This window comes from Geospiza fortis, unplaced genomic scaffold (assembly GCF_000277835.1).
Source record: "Geospiza fortis unplaced genomic scaffold, GeoFor_1.0 scaffold16, whole genome shotgun sequence".
NCBI classification, from domain to species: Eukaryota; Metazoa; Chordata; class Aves; order Passeriformes; family Thraupidae; genus Geospiza; species Geospiza fortis.
The window spans coordinates 6,612,521-6,632,436 of NW_005054302.1; the positions used below are offsets into that span (position 1 = coordinate 6,612,521).

Genomic DNA, 19,916 nt, shown 5'->3' on the forward strand with positions numbered 1-19,916 from the left:
ACCACCCTGTTGTTCCTGATTCAGTAAGAAAAGATATGAGAATTTTGATGGTTTTTTTAATGTTTGAACTAAAAGTTTTAATGTTGTTTCAAGTAATAAAGAAACAACAGCAAAATAACAGCCAAAGCGATCACAGGCAAATTCACATGAACGAGGTAGAATGAATTGAACAGATAGCACTGAAAATAGATTTGTCCTTCAGCTTTTTCTAGGGGCGATGGTGAGAAGGAGAAGAGGGTTTTGTAATGATGAAAACCACTTTGATATTATTATTTGAAATAACTGCGAGCAGAAGCCATAGATAGTAATAATCTCCAAACTGTAGAGGTTGAAAGCACCGAGAAGCCAAGAATGACTGCAGCTGCCTTGAGTGGTGGTGGAACAAAGCCATAGAGTTGTGAATAGTTTATGCAGATTGAATATAATCAGAGTTGAAATGTGCAGTCATCAGGTTTGAGATCCAAGAAGCAGGTGGTACACGTCTATATCAGGATTTTGGAGGGGTTTCCTGGCATGAACCAACTCAAAGACTCACAGACTAAAGAAACAGTTTTGATATCCACATTTAGATAAAAAAAGTGGCCCATCCCTTTGAACATAAGACTACAGTCTTCTCAAAACATTCAGTGAAGCAAATTTTTTCTGTTTTAAAATAATGCTTTAGAACTCAATGCCACTTTTTTTCCTGGAAGTGCTAAATGGAAGCTAATGACAGAGAGAAAATTATTTCCAAGTTCTGCAACTGGCAGACTTTACCAGACGATTAATGAGCTTTTCAAATACATTTTTATTTAATTTAAACTGTTGCTTGTCAAGAACTGGGCAACCAAATGTGTAGAGAATGTGGCCAAGGGAGGCATATGCAGAATGGTGTATGATCTGATTATAGCTTGCAGATCTCTTTACTATTTTTAAGAAAAAAATCTGCACTGAAAATTTCACCAGTGTTTTTCTTCTGTATTCTTAGCAGAAAATGGCCACATAGCTATTAATGTTTTTATTGCTCTGCAACTTCAGTGGTCACTCAGTGATGGGATTTCTTAATTTCTTTGAATCTTAAATACTGAAGAAGAAACAGTAACAATTTTGAATAAACAATCTTGTAACTTTTGAGGCATCTAAATATTTTTCTACAGCAAATGAAAAACATTAAAAAACCAAGTATATTGATTCTGGATCTGAAAGCAGCTCTGTTCCTTCTTGAGTAAAGGAACATTTTATTGGTGAATTGGCAAATTATGAGCTCAATTTTCTGTTTTCCATTCCTAAAAAATAATTTAATATATGCATATATATATATATATATATATGTATGGTGCAATACAGGATCAAGTCTAGCAAGCATCAGCTGTGCAGTTTCCTTTCCATTTCCCCTTTCAGTTGCCAGCTTAAAAAAAAGCTTATCAGATACTGAGTCAGTGTGAAATTGTGAGCAAAGGCATCCTCCTTAAACATTTTCATTATAAATTCTATTATTAGAAATTAAAATCTTGGCATGCTGTCACTTCAGTCCACTTTCCTTACCTGCATATTCATGCTGATCATTAGCTATTCACTGCATGTGTGTGTTTAATAACCATTCTGTAATGCTGACTTTTTTTTCCATTTTTCACAGTTTAGTTATTCCAGTCAAAAATGAGTAAAGCTGTCAAAAGATTAAAAATGGCTTCTTCATTATTTAAGTAGTGATTGCTCATCACTGGTCAGACAAGTGGATTGGGATTTAGGTGACCACATGTCAATATCTACAGTTTTGACATCTGTTTCTAAGATCAGCCTCCCAAGTTCCCTTTATGGAGACAATGGAGACAAAAATGCATTTTCAGGGTGCACTGTCATCCCAAGTAAAGCTTCTAACCCAGATCAGATGATTTGCACCCCAGAAATGCCAGGTTTAGTTGATCGTAAATGGAAACAAGACTAATTTAGATGTAGGGCACAGAGTTGTCCAAAGATAGATTATATGAATGCCATCCCTGTGCTCAAATTAATCATAAATGCCCAGAGATTGTGTGCAATGACACTGTTAATGGCAATGTACTGTGGCTGGGTATTTTGATGTAACAAAACGTAGTGCAGTGATGATCATGTACTGCTCAGCACAAGTACCAAAAGCAGTACAGTCATGTTAGGAATACTTTTCAGATGGATTAGATGATCCTGCTTTTCACCTTGACTAAGTAGTACCATGGAATTAGCATGTTCACATTCTTTCCAACAGATCAGTTTGGCAACTGCATTAATACTCTGGTTGTAGAGATACAGAGATGTTGTTTAATATTTATGTTGGCAGATGAATGTAATGTCCTTGACCAGATTAAGTCTTGCTATGCAAAGCAGCATATATCAGATTGGTATTATTATTATTACTGTTATTGTGGTTGATGATGATGATGATGATAATAATAATAATAATAATAATAATAATAATACTCATCCATTCTTGTCCAAGAAAGCTCACAAGGATTTTAAAAACATTGAAAAGGGAGGAACCTGAATAGAAGTAGCTTTATTGAGGGGTGACACATAGCGAGGGACTTTTGCATTAAAAAGGGTTAGAAAAAGTGACAGAAGTTGAATGCTGAAATTTTTTTTAGATTTTGTAGTTAATTTAGGATATTGCCTTAATGGTGATTTTTCCTGTATGTTTCTCCCCTTAGGATGATTTCCAGCATGCAGCCTCAGAAACCAACTGGGAGTCAGTCACAAGCTCTGTCTCAGTAAGTAATTTTTCACTGTTTTGCCCGTCAATGGATTGATAGAGTGGCTTGAAACCAAGTCAATAAAATGGCATCTGTACAGAGAAACTGTGTTTTCACCTTTGAATAGAAGATGAATTCACCTTTGAAAGAAGATGAATAAAGTTTTAATCCAACTGATACTGGACTCAAACAGTATTTTTTTAGGGATAAAAGATTTAGTATATGCCCTTTGCTGTTGTAAACACATGAGACAACCATTGGGAAACATTTCTTGTTTTCAAACTCGTCCTGCCAGTATGAAAATACCAGATACAAACCTAAATTTTTAATCATTGAATGTCTCAACTTACATGGAAGACCATATGTAAAGCAGGCTGGCAGGAAAATGGATCTGGCATTTCATTGTCAATACTGAGAATTTTTTTTTCTAAGCATTTCCAATAAAATATTATATCTGAAGTCAGATACAGTTACTCCATATTCAGCAGTGAATTGCAGCTTGGAAGAAAAATCAAGATAGAAAAAAAACAAAGTAATCTTGTAAAAAATTTAATTTTCTCTTCATTGCACTTGATTTGTGTCGTTGGCAAAAAATCTGCCCTCTCTGCCATTTCCCAGTGCTGGGGAATGGCACAGTAGCATGAGAATTCATAATATGGGCAGTCCTCTTCTGTGTGCTTTGCTGCCTGCTCCACACCACGTCATGGTTCTTGTTAACTCCTCTTAAAACACATGAGATGGGGGTAAATTCTTAAAGCAGGCTTGAGACCAATGTCTGAAGCATTCATGGAAGAGAGCTTAGTAATAGTGCCTTTGTTACAGCAGCTGCCAGGAGTAGCTAGTGAAGGAGCAGTGAATAAAATATGGGTTAATTCTACTGATAGGGGTCCAATCAAGGCAGCAAGTAGAGAGAAAACTCTGTGCTGCCAAAATTAGAAGATGTTAAGCCAATCTCACTTGTGTTTACTCTTGAATTTGCTAATGACACTTGCCCTTCATGATTCACTGATTGCCTGGAACCAACTGTGCTGAAAGTCTTGAGGAGCAATGGTAGCAGGGCTGAGACCTACTGGATGCGCCAAGCAGGAGATGATAGAACAGGTTTCCTGAAAGACACAAATCCATTTTTCATTCTAATGTGGGCATGGGGAAAAAAACTCAGTGTGATGAAATATTTTGTTTAAAAATACGGTAGGCTGATGTTTGAAAAAGTAAGCCTAGGGCTCCCTCATCAGGTAAGTATGTAAATGAGACTAGACTAAGCCTATGGTAAACGCCATGTTAGTTATCATCCTTAACGTCATAAAATGCATAATATGCCATACAATAACCCAGTATCCTTTTCATATTGAAAAATCAGGCTCATCTTTTTGCTTCTATTTTCTTAAAAATTGTTTTTAATGTGTTGCAGCTAAGGAAGTGCAATACAAATATTACAGGTAGCAGGCTGATGTCCAAGGTCACATGGAAACCTACAGCTAAAGCAGAAGCAGAACCTCGGTTTCATTGGCCTTTCTGTGTCATTCCCTATCTAATGAAATATACTTGCTCCAGCACATTGCACCCACAAGTTCTTTTTGTCCTCAGAGAAAATAAGGCACGGAGATTGAGCAATTTTTCACAAAGGCACCAAGGAAAATGTCTGAGGATATCCAAGTTCTTCAGGAGAGAAAGATTCAGGGATTCTGGTATGGTCTTGAGAGGCAGAAGGACAAACTCAGACCTCTGAGTCTTGGACAAGATGGCATACAATTCTGCTGATGCTCAGGTAGAATGGCAGGTCTGAGTTTCTCCTCTCAAATCCACAAGTAACTCAAAGACTCATTTTAGGATATAGACACATTACAACTCTCAGAATAAAAATTTTAGAGTGAGCAAATTCTTTTTTCCATGTCTGAGGTCGTATTACAGAGTTATGTTTTGGTTTTGTTTTTTTGTTTGGGTTTTTTCACAGAAAGTTAAAAAAATGCTTCTACCCTTAACCCATTGTGGCAAACCCAGGAAAAAAAAAAGGGGAAATAAAATCTAACTCCTTATAAGGTTAGTTTCCATTATATGTAAAGTAATTTTATGACCAACAAAAACCCGTGATGCACACTGAATTGCCTGTCAGGCTCACAATAGAGATAGGAAAGTGAAAAGAATGAGTGAACAGAAATTAAGGGCAAGAGCACATACAAAAAAAAAGATACCTTTGTGTTGCAGTAAATTAAAAATGTACTCAGTGCTTTTAAGGAATGCAAAGGAGGTACATAATGCGGAAGATCTTCGCTCCTCATTGCTTCTTACATTTCCTCTTGCCCCCTCTTTGGATGTGATCTCAGAAGTCAGATTATGACAAGCACAAACTCTCCCAAAGCCAGCGCCTCATTCTTGGCAGGACAAAAGAGAGGCAGTTGGGTTGGCAGCTTTGAAGTTGCTTTTGGGCCTGTCACATGATGTTGCTGCCAGGAGGCTATCTCAGCTGTTGAAATAATTCCTCTTGATTTGGCTGTCACTGAGAAAAAGTTAAGCTTTCTTCTGTGTTTGAACGAGGCTGCACAAATCTCTTGAGTAGGAGCTTTTATTTGAAAAGAAAATGGGGAATCCCAGCTGCCTGTATGAGTTTGAAATGCCCTGCATATTCACAGTTTGACCTCCACTTCTGTAATGGAATGTGCAGTTGAACATGTGGGAAAAAACCTGCACTGAGTAAACCATACACCTGTGGCCTGATTTTTATGCTCCTGTTTCTTCAGCATCCTTAGAGCATCTCTCTCACTTTTGAAAGGCAGTCAGGGCCTGATCTTTTCCTACTGGACTGTCATGAGCTCCACTAAGCTCTCCTTAGTATGAAAGTGGTGTTTAGGTGTCTTTTCCTTTTGTAACCCCAGCCCCTGTGTTAGCACGCTGCATGATGCTGGCTGCAGCACAGTCTCTCCTGCAACACTGCTTTAGATACCAGTGCTGTGTTCACTTTGCTGCTGTGATCTTTTCCACTCCTGGGACTTCCACCCCTCTGACAGTCTCTATTCCCAGCCATGTAGAAGTCAGGAGAGAGGCTTCAAGGTGTGCCTTCTTTTTTAAGGGATCATGAATTTTTACAGGCCTCTGCACTGTACCTTGGCACTGCACTAGAAGGGCACTGCAATCCCAAGTGGGCCCACTGAAACTTCTTGGGCTAAGCTGTAAAGTGCAGCTATGCTTTCTTGACTGCACTATTATTGTGTTTGCTGTTTCTTCTCTTCCTGATTTTAAAAGATTTGGACTGTCCATTTGGAGTTTCCCGCAAACGTGCAGGAAAATGTAAAGAGTTGTTAGCTCTGTGATATAGCTTACCATTAAAGACAAGTGTTTTATTTAAAAAAAAATATATATATATACTTTTAAAACCATTATAGGAGGTATTGAAACACACTATCCTGCAAACAAGTGAATGAATTTACCCAAATGAGTTGAGCCTCCCATTATGACCCAACTGAGTGAAGTTAATCACAAAGATTAATAGTTTAACATATGCATTTACTTGGGAGATAAGGCAGAACAAATATTTAGGGAAGCCATTAATTTTAACTGGCATATTTCTGCTGCATTACTTCAGAGCTGGGTTTTCATGAAAGAATTTAGGTTTCTAGGGGTTTTTCCCCAACGTTTTAACTTACAAGATGAAAAAATTTGGGTGCTGTACTATGCCTGTTTTTGGACAAAATTGATTGTGGTCCTTTGGAAATTAAGAGATCTGTATTAACAGTTTTTCTAGTACATATTTTACATACTATTTGGCCTTGTGCTTGGATAATGGAAAAAGTGATATCAGGATAGTGAACATTGTGATTCTAAATTAGGAGTTTTAACAATGTTTCCAGTCCTATCCAATAAAACTGAAAATGCTGCAGTCATTCTGTCAAAGTCAAATTGTGCCAGAAGTTCAGTGGGAGCACTCAGAGAACACTACTTGGTTCTTACTGGTGGAAAAGAAATATTCCATTTGGTGTTATGATATAATTGTGAGGATACTACTATGTTAGTCATCCAAATATCCATTGTTACATTGCTGAGATCATAGAATTATAGAATATCAAGAGTTGGAAGTTTCCTTAGAGATCACCTAGTCTCAATCCCTTTGCAGTGGGCAGGGATGCCTTTCAGTGGACCAGGCTGCTCACAGCCCTCTCCAACCTGACTGTGAACACACGAGTCAGGGATGGGGCATTCACAGACTCATTCAGCAGCCTGTTCCAGTGTCTCACCACCCTCAGAGTGAAGAATTTGTTCCTCAAATCTAATCCAGACCTGACCTCTTTCATTTTAAAGTGTCTTATCACTACCCGCTCTTGTAAAAAATTTCTCTTCATCTTTCTTGTAGGCTCCCTTCAGGCATTGGAAGGCCACAGTTAGGTCACCCTGATGCCTTTTCTTCTGTAGGCATTCCAATTCTCATAGTCTTTCCTTCATCCCGCTAATCATCTTGGTGTCCCTCCTCTAGACTCACTCCAACAGGTCCATGTCCTCCCTGTGCTGAGACCCCAGTGCTGGTGGGCTCTGAGCAGAGCAGAGGGGCAGAATCCCCTCCCTGGCCCTGCTGCCCACGCTGCTTTGGATGCAGCCCAGGACACCACTGGCTTTCCTGGCTACGAGGAAATTGCCAGGTCATGTCCAGCCTTTCACCCACCAACATCTCCAAGATCCAAATATTATGTTTTTTCTGTTTGTTTAGTAAGTTGTATTTTTGGTAAAATGTCAGTTCAATGTCAATTCATCATTGTTTTGTAATACATTTAATTTTGGGTAATGAAGGGCCATTTTTCCAAGTCTCTAGCCATGCCAAAATTGTTGTCCAAATTGACCAGAGAAAGATTATCTAGGGAAGGCCTTGCATTTGCCTTTGCTGTGGTCCCTGATCTGCCTCATGTGAAATATCATCAGAACTGGCATCTCCATTTCTGTGGCCATGGCCATCACAGTGCTTTCAAAAGACATTTTCATTGCATCTTTGTATATATGCAAACCATCATTCCCTTTGAGGACTGAATTTGAATACTGACAGTCCACCAGTGGCAGTACTTTTGCTCCCTGCATCTCCTCTGGGATTCACTTGGGAATTTCTTGTTATCTCTTCTTACAAAAAGAAAACACAGGTATAAGAAAGTCCTGGCCCAAAGACTTGAAAAGATGGCCCAAAGTAACTGTTTCACTCAATAATGAAACAAGCTTGTCAGTAACTGTTTTCAGCTGTTTAGAGTGGTGCTGTAATTTATTCCATGTACACTGAGATGTATGTCACTCTTAGGGGGTATCCTATCCCTCTCCATCAGTGACTGACCCTACGCTCACGGCGGAAGCACTGGATCAGACCATTGCTGCCTTTGACACGGTGGAGGATCTGCTCAAACACTTCAACCCAGACTCCTGGCAAGAAGATCTTGAGAATCTGTACACAGACAGTGGGCACCATTATCGAGGCAGGAGCTACCATGACAGGAAGTCCAAAGGTAGGAAAATACTTTGGGACATACTTACACATACTTTGGGAAAAGGACAGGATATTCCTTCACTCCTCATAGGAGGATCCAGCAGTCAGGTGTTACATTCTGGTGCTCATGTTCCTGTTGGAGTCACAGGGCAAAGTACCACCTATTAAAACCAGGGATGTGTCGTTCAATCATTAATCAATTTCCAGGTAGGATGTCACTTGAAAAATCAGACTGAAAACTGCCCTTTTTTATGATAAATTCACAAATAAAAACACAGGTCCACATGTAAAGACAGATGGTTCTAAGCTTTACCCTCTTAATCATTGCTTTGTGTGTAAAGCGTGGGGCTCCTAATTACCTGTGTTATCATCCTTCTTTAAATACCCTGCTTAGGGACTGTTCTCTGTTGAGTGAGGAATAATCACTTTTATCACATGGTGCTTAGGGAAGCATCTGGTGCAGACACCTGTATGTGCAGCTGGTTTTTTTAGGATGTGAACATTTCACTGTTTTTCATTATGTTGGCAGGGAACATTATTATGGTTTAACATCTTTGTAATTGAGCAAAGCACGCATTTCTGGGTTATGTTTCTTGTTTCCTTCTGTTAGTTCAAATCATCCACCAAATGGTAAAGCAAAGGGGTGTTTAGCTGGCAGTTCAAAGCCATAATGATAAAGAAACACTATTGAGAAGTCAGAGTTGTGCTCTGGGGTAACCATGCACTGAAGGGCCTGATGAAATTGCCCTTCATGTGCACTATAGATGTAGGAGGTCTATTAGGATTCTTCAGGATGACAGCCACTGTAGTTTTCAAGCAGATCTAGAGTTCAGAATTTTATTTAATTTCTCATGTTGTCATCTATTTTCAAATTATGTAATCACATGCATTCTTATTTGTAACTTCAAAATTACAATTCCCAAATCATAGTTCCAGTTCTGTGCAATCTACCATTTATTTACATCCCATCCCCCCATACCTTAAGCATGTTCTAAGGAGCGAGAGAGAATTGTAGTTCTGTGTTTGTAACTTACTTGTTTTCAAATTATGAAGTTTTGCTCTTAAAAGGGATAAATAGACTCCATCCATATTAGGGAAAACTGTGTCAAGTAGTGTTCCCAGGCCCTGAAATACAATCACCATATTGCTAAATTGTCAGCCTGGACATTGCTGGCCATGAACCAGGATCTGGCAGAGGCCACCTGCCATTTATGTGCCCACCTTGACTTGGAGAGTAAGAGGTGAATGGCAGTAATGTGGGCTGTCCTGTGGCTCTTATCCTTGGAGCAGGAGAGTAACCTCAGGCAAATACAGTGTATTGGTAGACACAGTACTGGTGTATAATTTTCAAGACAAGTTGGCTTTCTTTGTTTCTGGGCTCAGCACTTCAAAGGAATCTGTGATAAAGCCCTGGGAACCCATTCAGCAAAAAGTGAACCCCTTTACTTTGCTCCCTTTTGGCGCATCAAAAATTTCCGGCAAGCATCACAGCCATTGTTGGGGAAAAACTTCACCTAAGTGTCACTGCGTGACTTTCAAGAGTGTTTTGATCTTCTATGGGTGTGTGGAACATGATCTGCGTGTCCCTTATTCATCCAGGCTGGATTTGACACCAGTAGATATATATAAAAAAGAAATGAAGGGTCTGTTCTGTTTTTAATAGAAGCTGATTAGAATCCTGTGTCCTGTACTGGTTCTATTCTCCAGATATCATTTCATTCTCAGATCCTATTTGGCCCAGTATCCCATATATTTAAATAACAACATTAATATACAATAGCATTTGATGCTTTATTGATGCTAATTATGCAGGCTGCAGGTATCAAACTGATCTGATAGTGCTCAGAAAATTCAGATGCATAACATTTTCCAGTTACAGTTTTAATACTTGATTTGTTTTAATAGGTTTTTTTGGTGGTGGTGGTTTGGTTACAGGAAAAAGAAAAAAGGTTTTATAACATTTTCCTTTTGTTTTCGAACTAAAGGCCAAATTCCCTTTAGCCTCTCTAGGCTAAAGTACCTCACCACAGTGAAATCTTTTAAAAATTTCAGTTAAGAATTTTTATTTAGTCATAAACTTCTGACAAGATTAAAGGCTTGTTCTTGGAGGATGTGAGGAGTAAGGAATAGCTTTAACAAATCTTTAAATTAGAAATGCTTGGTGGCTTTTAAACACAGAGTGGATCTCTGAGGAATGTTTATAGGCACTGGGGTAACCTTGGAGCAAAGAGAGCAGTAGATTATTTCATAATTTATTTCAGATACCTATCTGTTTCAGTTTACTGCTTGGGTCTTATTTTTTTATCCTAAGTTAGAACAGCCCTGAGGCAGGTAAGAACAATTTGATGTAATCTCTGCCTATCTTTCACAGCATTTTCAGATCACACCATGTAAATGGTATAAATCAATCACTAATACTTTCAGTCCTATCCAACCTTCTACCCATACCAAACTCTGGCACAAAATTGAGCTAAGAGAGGCAGTGTTGCTGAATACTAATTCTGATAACAGGGACAGGTGATAAATGATATTTTAATGGTGTGTTTTCTTAATTCGCTAGTTAATAATCTACAACTATCAAGGTCAAGCAAATAAGAAGTCAGTATTTTATCATAACTGAAACTCAAAGAATCAGGGAATAGATGAAGTGAGAGGCCACCTCAGGAACTTCTATTGGTGGCCCTTCCTCAATGCAGGGCCATCAATAGAAGGTTGCTCATGACCATGTCAAGTCATGTTTTTAATATCTCCAAGCATGGAGGCTGCTCAATCTCTCTGGAACCACTCTCTGAACAAAAAAAAAACCCAAACTAACAAAATGCCAAAATCTGTTGTCAGCATTTAAATAGGTTTTCATATGTTAAAATTTGAGTCCAGAACCTTTTGTTCTTTAAAAGTAGTCGCTGGCTCCATTCTTACTTCCTCCCATCTTTGCTGCATTGATGCAAACTGTATGAGGCTCAGCAAGGCCGAGTTCTGCATCCTGCCCTTGGGTCACAGCAACCCCAGGCAGTGCTGCAGGCTGGGGACAGGAGCTGGAGAGCTGCCCAGTGAAAAAGGCCCTGGGGCTGCTGGTCAACAGCAGCTGAACATGATCCAGGGTGTGCCCAGGTGGCCCAGAAGGCCGATGGCATCCTGGCCTGGATCAGCCAGGCTGTGGCCAGCAGAAGCAGGGCAGTGACCGTCCCCCTGTACCCAGCACTGCTGAGGCCACAGCTCCAATCCTGTGCTCAGTTCTGGGCCCCTCAGTGCAAGAGAGACATTGAGGGGCTGGAGCGTGTCCAGGGAAGGGCAACGGAGCTGGGGAAGGGTCTGGAGCACAAGTGCTGTGAGGAGCAGCTGAGGGAGCTGGGGGTGTTCAGCCTGGAGAAAAGGAGGCTCAGGGGCACCTCACCACTCTCTGCAGCTGCCTGACAGGAGGGTGCAGCCAAACTGGGATTGCTCTCCTCTCCCAGATAACAAGTGACAGGACAAGAGGAAATGGCCTGAAGTTGCAATGCGGGAGATTTAGATTGGATATTAGGGAAATAAATTTCACAGAAACGGTCGTCAGGCATTTGAATGGACTGCCCAGGGAAAGTGGTGGAGGCGCCATCCCAGGAAATGTTCGAAAGGTGTGTGGATGTGGCATGTGGGGATATGGTTTAGAGATTATTATGGAAGTGCTTGATTTACGATTGTATTTATGATTTTTGAAAGTCTTTTTCAGGCCAAAGGATTCTATGGGGTTTTTTTATTCGTACACATTAATATATGCATATACAGATCAGTCTTTTCCTGGATAGCTCTTGCAAGTACTTGAAAGTTGAAGAGTGTGTGGATTATATCCATATTTATGGTAACTCCATTCAGTCTACAAAATCTGATCTCACTCCCCTACAATACTTACGCAATTCTATTGAGTTACGTGCATTTCTTTCTACTGAAATCAAAATTGCATTTCTACTATTGAAGTGAGATATTGGTATGAAATGTGTCTCACTAATAACCACGTGAAGTTTGCAATTTAATTCTCTGTATGTTCAGCAAGGTTTGCTGTTAACCACTCCAGTGAAAGCTGACCATAAAATCACAGTGCAATCCAGACTGGCAGAATGGGACAGAAAAGAAAGGAGAAGATACATTCAGATTTTCACAATTCTGAAATGAGAGGCCTTGTATAAGCTGTAAATTATGGTATACACCTACATGAAAATATGACACTTATTTCAAATAACCTCTGCAGTTGTAAATATACTCATAAAGGTTTGCTACCAATTTCTGCATTTTAGAAACTCTGAAAGTACAAATATTCAGCTATATGTGCATCCTAGGTTGTTAGAAAAAAAGCATTATTTTAAGATAATTCCTTTTACATTGCTGGAATATATTGATGATCTCAGTGTCATAGTGATTTGGTTATTACAAATATTAAGCATCTCCAGAAAGATACCACTGGCTTTTGGGTTATTTAATACTGTTCATGGCAAGAACACCGGTAAAGAAGTGAACATCCATGCTTTGCAATTATGTTGAACTTCTTCACAGTCAGGTTTCTGTTCTTCTAGGGACTCATGAGGAGAGTTCAGATGTGTTTCAAGGAAGCATCTTCATCCTAGTTTCAATTTCTGAAAGCATGAATTTATCTGGCTAATAGTATTAGAGGAGCTTCTACGAGATACTGTTGCAAGCAGTTCCATCCATCAATTAAACATTATTTAACTTTTCCCACATACTTGTTTGCATTTATGTTTTGCTATTGTGTCTGATTTTTTACCTCCCATTGAATAAGGATTTTTAATTAAAAAAAAAAAAGTCCTCCACTTGTGAAATGGTTTCCGTACAAATGACAAAAGAAAGGAAAAAGAGCAAGATCACTGTTTCTCATCTTAGAAGTAAATTCAAATGTCATGGGGCTGGTACCCAAAGGAAGGGCTTGTCTTTAGAAAGGAATGGAGTGTCTTTTTTGTTTTCCCATAAATAAACCTTGGAAGCAGGAGCACATGTAGATAGATACCTTCAGGTAATTAACAAGACTACCCCTTCCTCTAAGCTAATTTTCTTTTTTGGAAATAATACACAAGAAGCCTTTGGCTATCAGAGGAAATTAATCAGGTGGGACATTCTTGCAATAGCATGTCTCTCCAGTGACAGCTTTACAAGTTAAATAAATAAACACTTGCTGGCATAGCCACACTGCTTTCTGGAAGGAGAGTAGTGAGGTCAGACCATGAGTCTTCACAGAATGTTTCTGCTGTTCATTGCCAAATCAGTTCCCAAGATCAGGCAAGTTTCACCATGTCCTTAACAATAGTTTTTAATTGTTCGTACTTAAAATGGTCCAGCAAGAAGTTAAAATTTTAATGTTATTTCTTGGAGGCTTGCAAGCAGTGGCCAATAAATTACTGCAAACGTCCATGCACTCTTCCTTGAAAGATTCTGGGATGGCTGCCAGCAAGTTTCAGTGCACTAGACAGGGAGTGCAGGCATCACAAATGCTGAATGCTTGCTCATTCATGGCAAATTTGAATATTCCAAGTACATGGAATACTTTCTTAAATAGCTGATAATTTAAAGTATTCCCTGGACTTAAAAACCAGAATGTTTCTCTCACCCTTCTTCAGTTAGGAGCCAAGTTGTCTGTTGCATGCAAACTGCACACATTCCTTTATTTCACAATCTAATTCAGACCTACATTCCTACCTTCCCTCTCTGTGACAAATGAGATTTTCCCTCACATGTTACGCGATGTAATTGTTGGTCACTGCAATGAAAAATTTTCTTATTAAACCCTTTTTTAAAATGCTAGTGAAACTTACAGCATGTTATTTATCACTGGAATAAGATACTCTTTTCCATTGATTTCAGTGAAGCTGTGTCCAATAGTTTGGCCTGCTTTTGCTACTTGACCTGTACCACAGCTGGTAATTGGTTTGCCAGTCCATAATAGGCCTATATATTTTGCCCTTTGTTCCATGAAAACAGCTATAATCCTACTGAAATCTTGATCTTTTGTTCCTCTAAAATAATAGCTGCTGTATTGAGGAGATTTGTCTTGGTGCTGTGATTCTGCAGTAAATGCAAACTGCAAGATCTTAGATCTTCTTAGCTCCCATGGGAAGGATTTAGATAGCTCTCAAGTTTCCAGGTATATTTAACAAATTGCTTATTGTGATATCATTAAGCATGTGCAGTGGAACAGTCAAAACCATCAGCCATATGTGTTGAAGTCTAAAAGCTACAGGGTTTGGTCAAAATTTGGTATGGAGAATTATTTCATCAGTGTCAGAGCATTTAGATGATTTAACCAGTGGAAGATGAGATTGGGAAATTATATTTCATTTGTTGTTGCCATATAATTGTAAGAATATCATTATGTTGGTAATCCAAATATTCTTTGTTACATTGTTGAGATCATAGAATCACAAAATGGTTTGGACTGGAAGGGACTTAGAGATCATCCAGTTCCAGTGCCCTTGCTGTGGACAGAGACTCCTTGAACCAGACCAGGTTGCTCAAAACCCATCCAACCTAGAACACTTCCAGGAATGGGGCATCCACAACCTCTCTGGATAACCTTTTCCAGTGTCTCACCAGCCTCTCAGTAATGAATTTCTTCCTAATATCTAATCTAAACCTACCTTTTTTTTTTTTATGAAGCAATATCCCCTTGTCCTATCACTACTTGCTCTTGTAAAAAGTTCCTCTCCAGCTTATTTGTGAATTTTCCAACTCAAGTTCAGCCACACCATAGTTTCAGTCAGATACAGCACTGCTCTGAATGTCCTTGATGGCTTTTGCAGTGCCTCTAGTTTACCTGCAGATCTTTAGCAGTATTGACCCCAGTGTTACCCTGTGGGGAACACAAATATTAACCAGCTACCAGTTGTACTTGGAATTGCTGACTACTTTCATCAAGTTTCAGATATTCCAGTTATCTACTGAATTTGTAGTCCACCTATTCCATTATATCTCAGAAATCTGGCTGCAAGGATGCTATGCATCACCTTCAAAAATCAGCAGATGCCTCTGCTGCTTTCACCTCATCCAGCAAGACAGATGTCTCATCAGAACCAGTTCTGAGGTTGGTCTCGTTAAATCTATTCTGTATGTTCCCAGTCACCCCCTTGTCTGTCTTATGCCTGGGCATTGCTTCCAAGAAGGAATTGCCCCTTAATTTTATCATAGGCTGACCAGTCTGCAGCTGCCCAAATCCTCCTTGCCTTGCCTTGCCTTGCCTTGTAGATGGCTTTGACGTGTGGTATAGGAATGCCATGGCATGGTGGCTGCCATCTCTTACTCCTTAGCTCTGCTCTGTGACTGATGCATGAAAAAAGTGTAGAATGATCGGATATGATGATGTTAAGACCATGTGTGAATTTGAAGCTTATAAAGTGTTAAAAGCAACCCTAACAGACCATCTGTCTTTTTAAAATTAATCAGTGATCAGCAACAGAGGTTTTATTCTCAATCTTTAAGGCCTCCCTTTTTCAGAATAAAACTTGGCATTAGCTGCCATCTCTGATTTCAGTGTCTGCCTCTGATTAAGATCATAGAATCACAGAATATTTTGATGAATGCTTCAAGGTAAACACATGCCATAAAGCTATGTGAAATGAGGATGGTTTTAATCAGACGATTTAAGGGAAGGAAGGGGCAAACATTGGGCCCCAAGTATCCAGTTTAGTGCTCCAGTGCATCTCTTTTATGTTTGCCTTACTTTTAAGCTGTCTCTGATGCAGACATTCTGCAGTAGCTCTTGGGAATTATTTGCATCCAGTGTAAAGAACCTTTTAGTTCTAGTTTTAAATTAAGAACTCCAGTGGTTTCAGTCCTTGATAAGTAAAGCAGCTGGATTTCACACCAATCACACCAAGGCTTGGTTACATTTTAGTCACAGCAGTGAAGTGATGCATGAAACTGACTGTACTGTAAAATCTCATTCCTATATGGATGAGGAAATGGACTAGCTCCAGACAGTAAAACAATCCAAAGACAGGAAAAACGCATATTGAAGTTTTCAGCAGAGAGAGTTCTTTACAATAAAATGTGCTCTTTTGTTGGGGGGCAATAAACTGTGGTCTAGAGTTTAGCATTTAATTAGGCAATGGGAGCTGTTCTTGTGTGTCAGCATGGTGCTACCAGAGTACAGGATACATTGTTCAGAGTACTCTGCATGCTCACCTTATTCCCACCAAGCGCTGCAGTTCTGTAGAGGCAGAGTAAAGAAGAGTGTAGGTGTTTACCTCCAAAATGAGTTTTAATGGAGGATAACTTGTGTGTCTCTTAAATTGTTTTTTAGGCTTTTATTCTCTGCTTGAGATTACTTATTTTAATTTTCAACATCACTAAAATAAGACCTTTCTGCTTATCTGAGTATCTCATAGATATTCCCCTGGATTGCTGCAGTGTCAGTGTGAATGATCTGGGCTTTCCCCTCAAGCAATCTCATTAGTAATGAAGGCAGCAAATTTTCAGCCCTCTTCTTCCTTTAGTAGATTTTTCTGTCACATCAGTTGGCTGAAGTGAATAGTAGCCAGCTAGTGCTTTCCTTTACCACTTAGCAAAGCTGATGGCAAAGGTCCTGGTGAGAATGTTTAGAGGTGTGGGAAACACTTCCTTGTGGAAAGAATTAGCCTGAAAGCCTGCAGTGAGAAGAGTTGGCTTCGAAGAATGACAGTGGAGAAGAAAATATTATCTGTTAAAACAAAGAAATCAATATACCCTGGACTTGCCAGTCCTGGCTAAGGACAGTCACAGTGTATTTTTCTCTCAGTGCATGAGTATACCACCAGTCCCATTGATTTTGTGCTTATAGCAGGAGGATGATCTATACCTCTTCTGGAGAGATGCTAGCTCTCTGGAGAGAACCACTGAGATTTCATGGGGAAATGTATCATAATTGCTATAAAATAGCAATTTATCTGCTAAAATCCCATTGACTGAGATAACACCTTGTCAGAAAAAAGTGAATCTGCTATGATTTTCTATAATAGCACTTCTGATATTTATGTATCCTTGTCTCTTGCATATCAGCCTTGTGATTATCTCCAGGTTAGAATGTAAAGGTGCATGATGTTTACAAATCAACAGCTTTTTCCACAATTAACTTAGTGGTGTTGACAAGGCCTGAGTCACGGAAAGTATGAAGTGTCTTTTTTGTAAGGTTTCACATATTTGTATTAAAGCCCAAGCATAAGTGTTCTCAGAGGTCATGTTGACCTGTTAAACATGCCCTGAAAATCTGATATGTACACAAACACTAGACTGTTACCTCAGTTCTCATTTGAGCCATCCCTATTTTCCTGTGGATACTTCTGTTAGCAAATACTGTTTGGAGTTGAACTCAACACAAGTTCACATGCCCCCCACTCCTAAATGAATTACTGAGCTTTGAACACTTAGTTGGTGGACAGAATACTAAAGAAAGAAGAAGACAGAAAAGGAAGGAAAAATAAATCTATTTCTGTAGAAATAGAAGCCATTAAATTTGTTGCTTTTGTCTGTGTCACAATTGTGGAAAATGTATTTATAAAAGCGAGTTTTGGTTTTATTTTAGCTTTATAAGCCAAAGCTAGAAACAGCATTTAACTCACATTTGATAGTCTGTAAGTTATTTTTATGGCTGGCTTTACTACTTGTTTACATGACAGATCTCACATACTAGGCATTTAAACATCAACCAACTACTGGCATTCAATGGGCCTATTAATTTTAATTGTATTTATTTGTATGCCTCTTATAGTAACATTTACCAGATAAAATTAATGCTGGTTAGATTGGTTTCTCCATCTAAAAATGAATTATCTAAATTCTATTCATAAACAGTATAGACAGGCAACTTGAGGAAGAAAGTCATGCAGGCTGTCCTAAATGCTCTGGCCACGGAAGGGATGAATCACTCCCCAAAAATGTTTCTTTAGTGACCACAGGAAGGGCCTTGTTTTTGCTCATAATAAAAAAAAAATAGATCTTAGCATCTAAGTAAGCCAGGTATAAACAGAGAAGGGGAGAGAGTGTCAGAGGTGGAATCTCATGCCCAAGGATCCAACTATGTGGAATGACAAAGCAAATAAAATTACCAATCTTCAGCTTTCAGGCCAATATTTTACTGCAAACCTTCCCTGCACCTTTATAGTCAGTGATCTGTGCTATAGCAGTCAGTGGGAGAAGGATGACAGCCTGGATGGCCACCTGTAATGATTTAAATTTGGCAGGCTTATGTTTATCTGTTCGGAAATCACTCCTGTAGTTCACATATTTTTCAACCAGCACCCCATCACTCTGTGATATTGACTGCCTGGGGAGCTGCATCAACCAGAGGAATGTCCCACACTAACCTCACTAATGAAGCTTCTTTTGCATTGCAGTTGACCTGGACAGGTTGAATGATGATGTGAAGCGTTACAGCTGCACCCCAAGGAACTACTCTGTCAATTTAAGGGAGGAACTGAAGCTGACAAACGTTGTTTTCTTCCCCCGCTGCCTCCTTGTCCAGCGCTGCGGCGGAAACTGCGGCTGTGGCACTCCAAACTGGAAATCCTGCACCTGCGTGTCAGGGAAAACAGTGAAAAAGTATCATGAGGTATTTTCATTCTTTCTTTTTTACTTCTTTTGGGTAGTTGTTGCTTCATGGACTCTGAAGTCTTTTCTCAGAGCTGTGTGTGCTGCTTGTTAATGGACTATGTAGGTATGAGAACGGGGTGTTGACAGTATTTGTGTGTAAGCTAACTTAGAAGAAGTTGGAGAGAACTTTTGCCACCTCTGAGTGGATGCCACCATAGTGAACTTTGAGAACCACTCATCCTAGTGAACTTTGTTTCAAGAATGAGCCTTATGTTGGACTGATTTTTCCCAGTCAAGGACTAATACAAAGTAATGTATATACCACTGGAAATACTCTTTTTAGTAGCACAGAGACATGGGTTCCTTGAGTACTTGACTTCATTTCCTCTTTCTTAAACTTATGCTCACACTTGGAAATTACAAAATTACAATAAAGTCACTTGTAAACTCTCTTCCCTTCTAGATTTATTACCTATAGGAGGCAGCTGAATCATTCAGCCTTAGCTTTTTTTTTCTCCACTCAGCAATTTTTCAGGAAGGCGAAATTTTTGCATAGGAACAATGCCCATTATTTTAGTCCATTCAGGATGCATCTAGAGAGGAAAAACACAATGAAAGAACATTTTGTATTCTTACCATTAACACAGTATTTTCAGATCAAGACATGAGCAATATTTGTTCCCTAAAGTGAGTATATCTAGGAAAGTTACTTGGTAGTTGCCTTCCAGTTATTGAAAGGTAGGGTAGCTGCATGCCATGCTGACTCACTTCTGACACATATCTCTTGTAAGAGCCTGATTTACCACTTGGCTTAAGGCCCAAGTGAAAATGGACTTGATGGACTTTAAACCTGGATGCAATGTAGACTCATAACATTAAGGCATTATCTTGAGAGACCCTGGGGCTGCAATAGCAGAGGGTTGTTGAGGGCCAGAGCAGTGTGGTTACTCTTTTCAAGGTAAGAGATATTTTCTCACACATAACTGCACGCTCCACATACTAGGACTGGAGAATAGTTAATATTTTCTCTTAATTTTAAACAAGATGCAGGGGATGACCCTAGTAATTACAGAGCAGAAAGCCTTATCTCAGTGGTAAAAAAGTTAATTGGAAAAAAAATTAATAGTACAAAGCACCTAGATGACTATGAGCTGATAAAATTAACTCAGAATACCTTATATATGAATAAATATTTATACAGCACCACAATATTGTAC

At 39.2% G+C, this 19,916-nt stretch overlaps 1 protein-coding gene across 1 annotated transcript in view; it reads left to right on the forward strand.

Moving 5' to 3' along the window:
- The window catches only part of PDGFD (platelet derived growth factor D), a 96,400-nt gene that overhangs the window by 63,501 nt on the left and 12,983 nt on the right, over positions 1 to 19,916 (forward strand). The window contains exons 6-8 of the mRNA XM_031066055.1: positions 2,661 to 2,720; positions 7,972 to 8,173; positions 18,504 to 18,718. Of these exons, the coding sequence (XP_030921915.1) occupies positions 2,661 to 2,720; positions 7,972 to 8,173; positions 18,504 to 18,718 (477 nt within the window). The remainder of the gene's footprint in view (positions 1 to 2,660; positions 2,721 to 7,971; positions 8,174 to 18,503; positions 18,719 to 19,916) is intronic.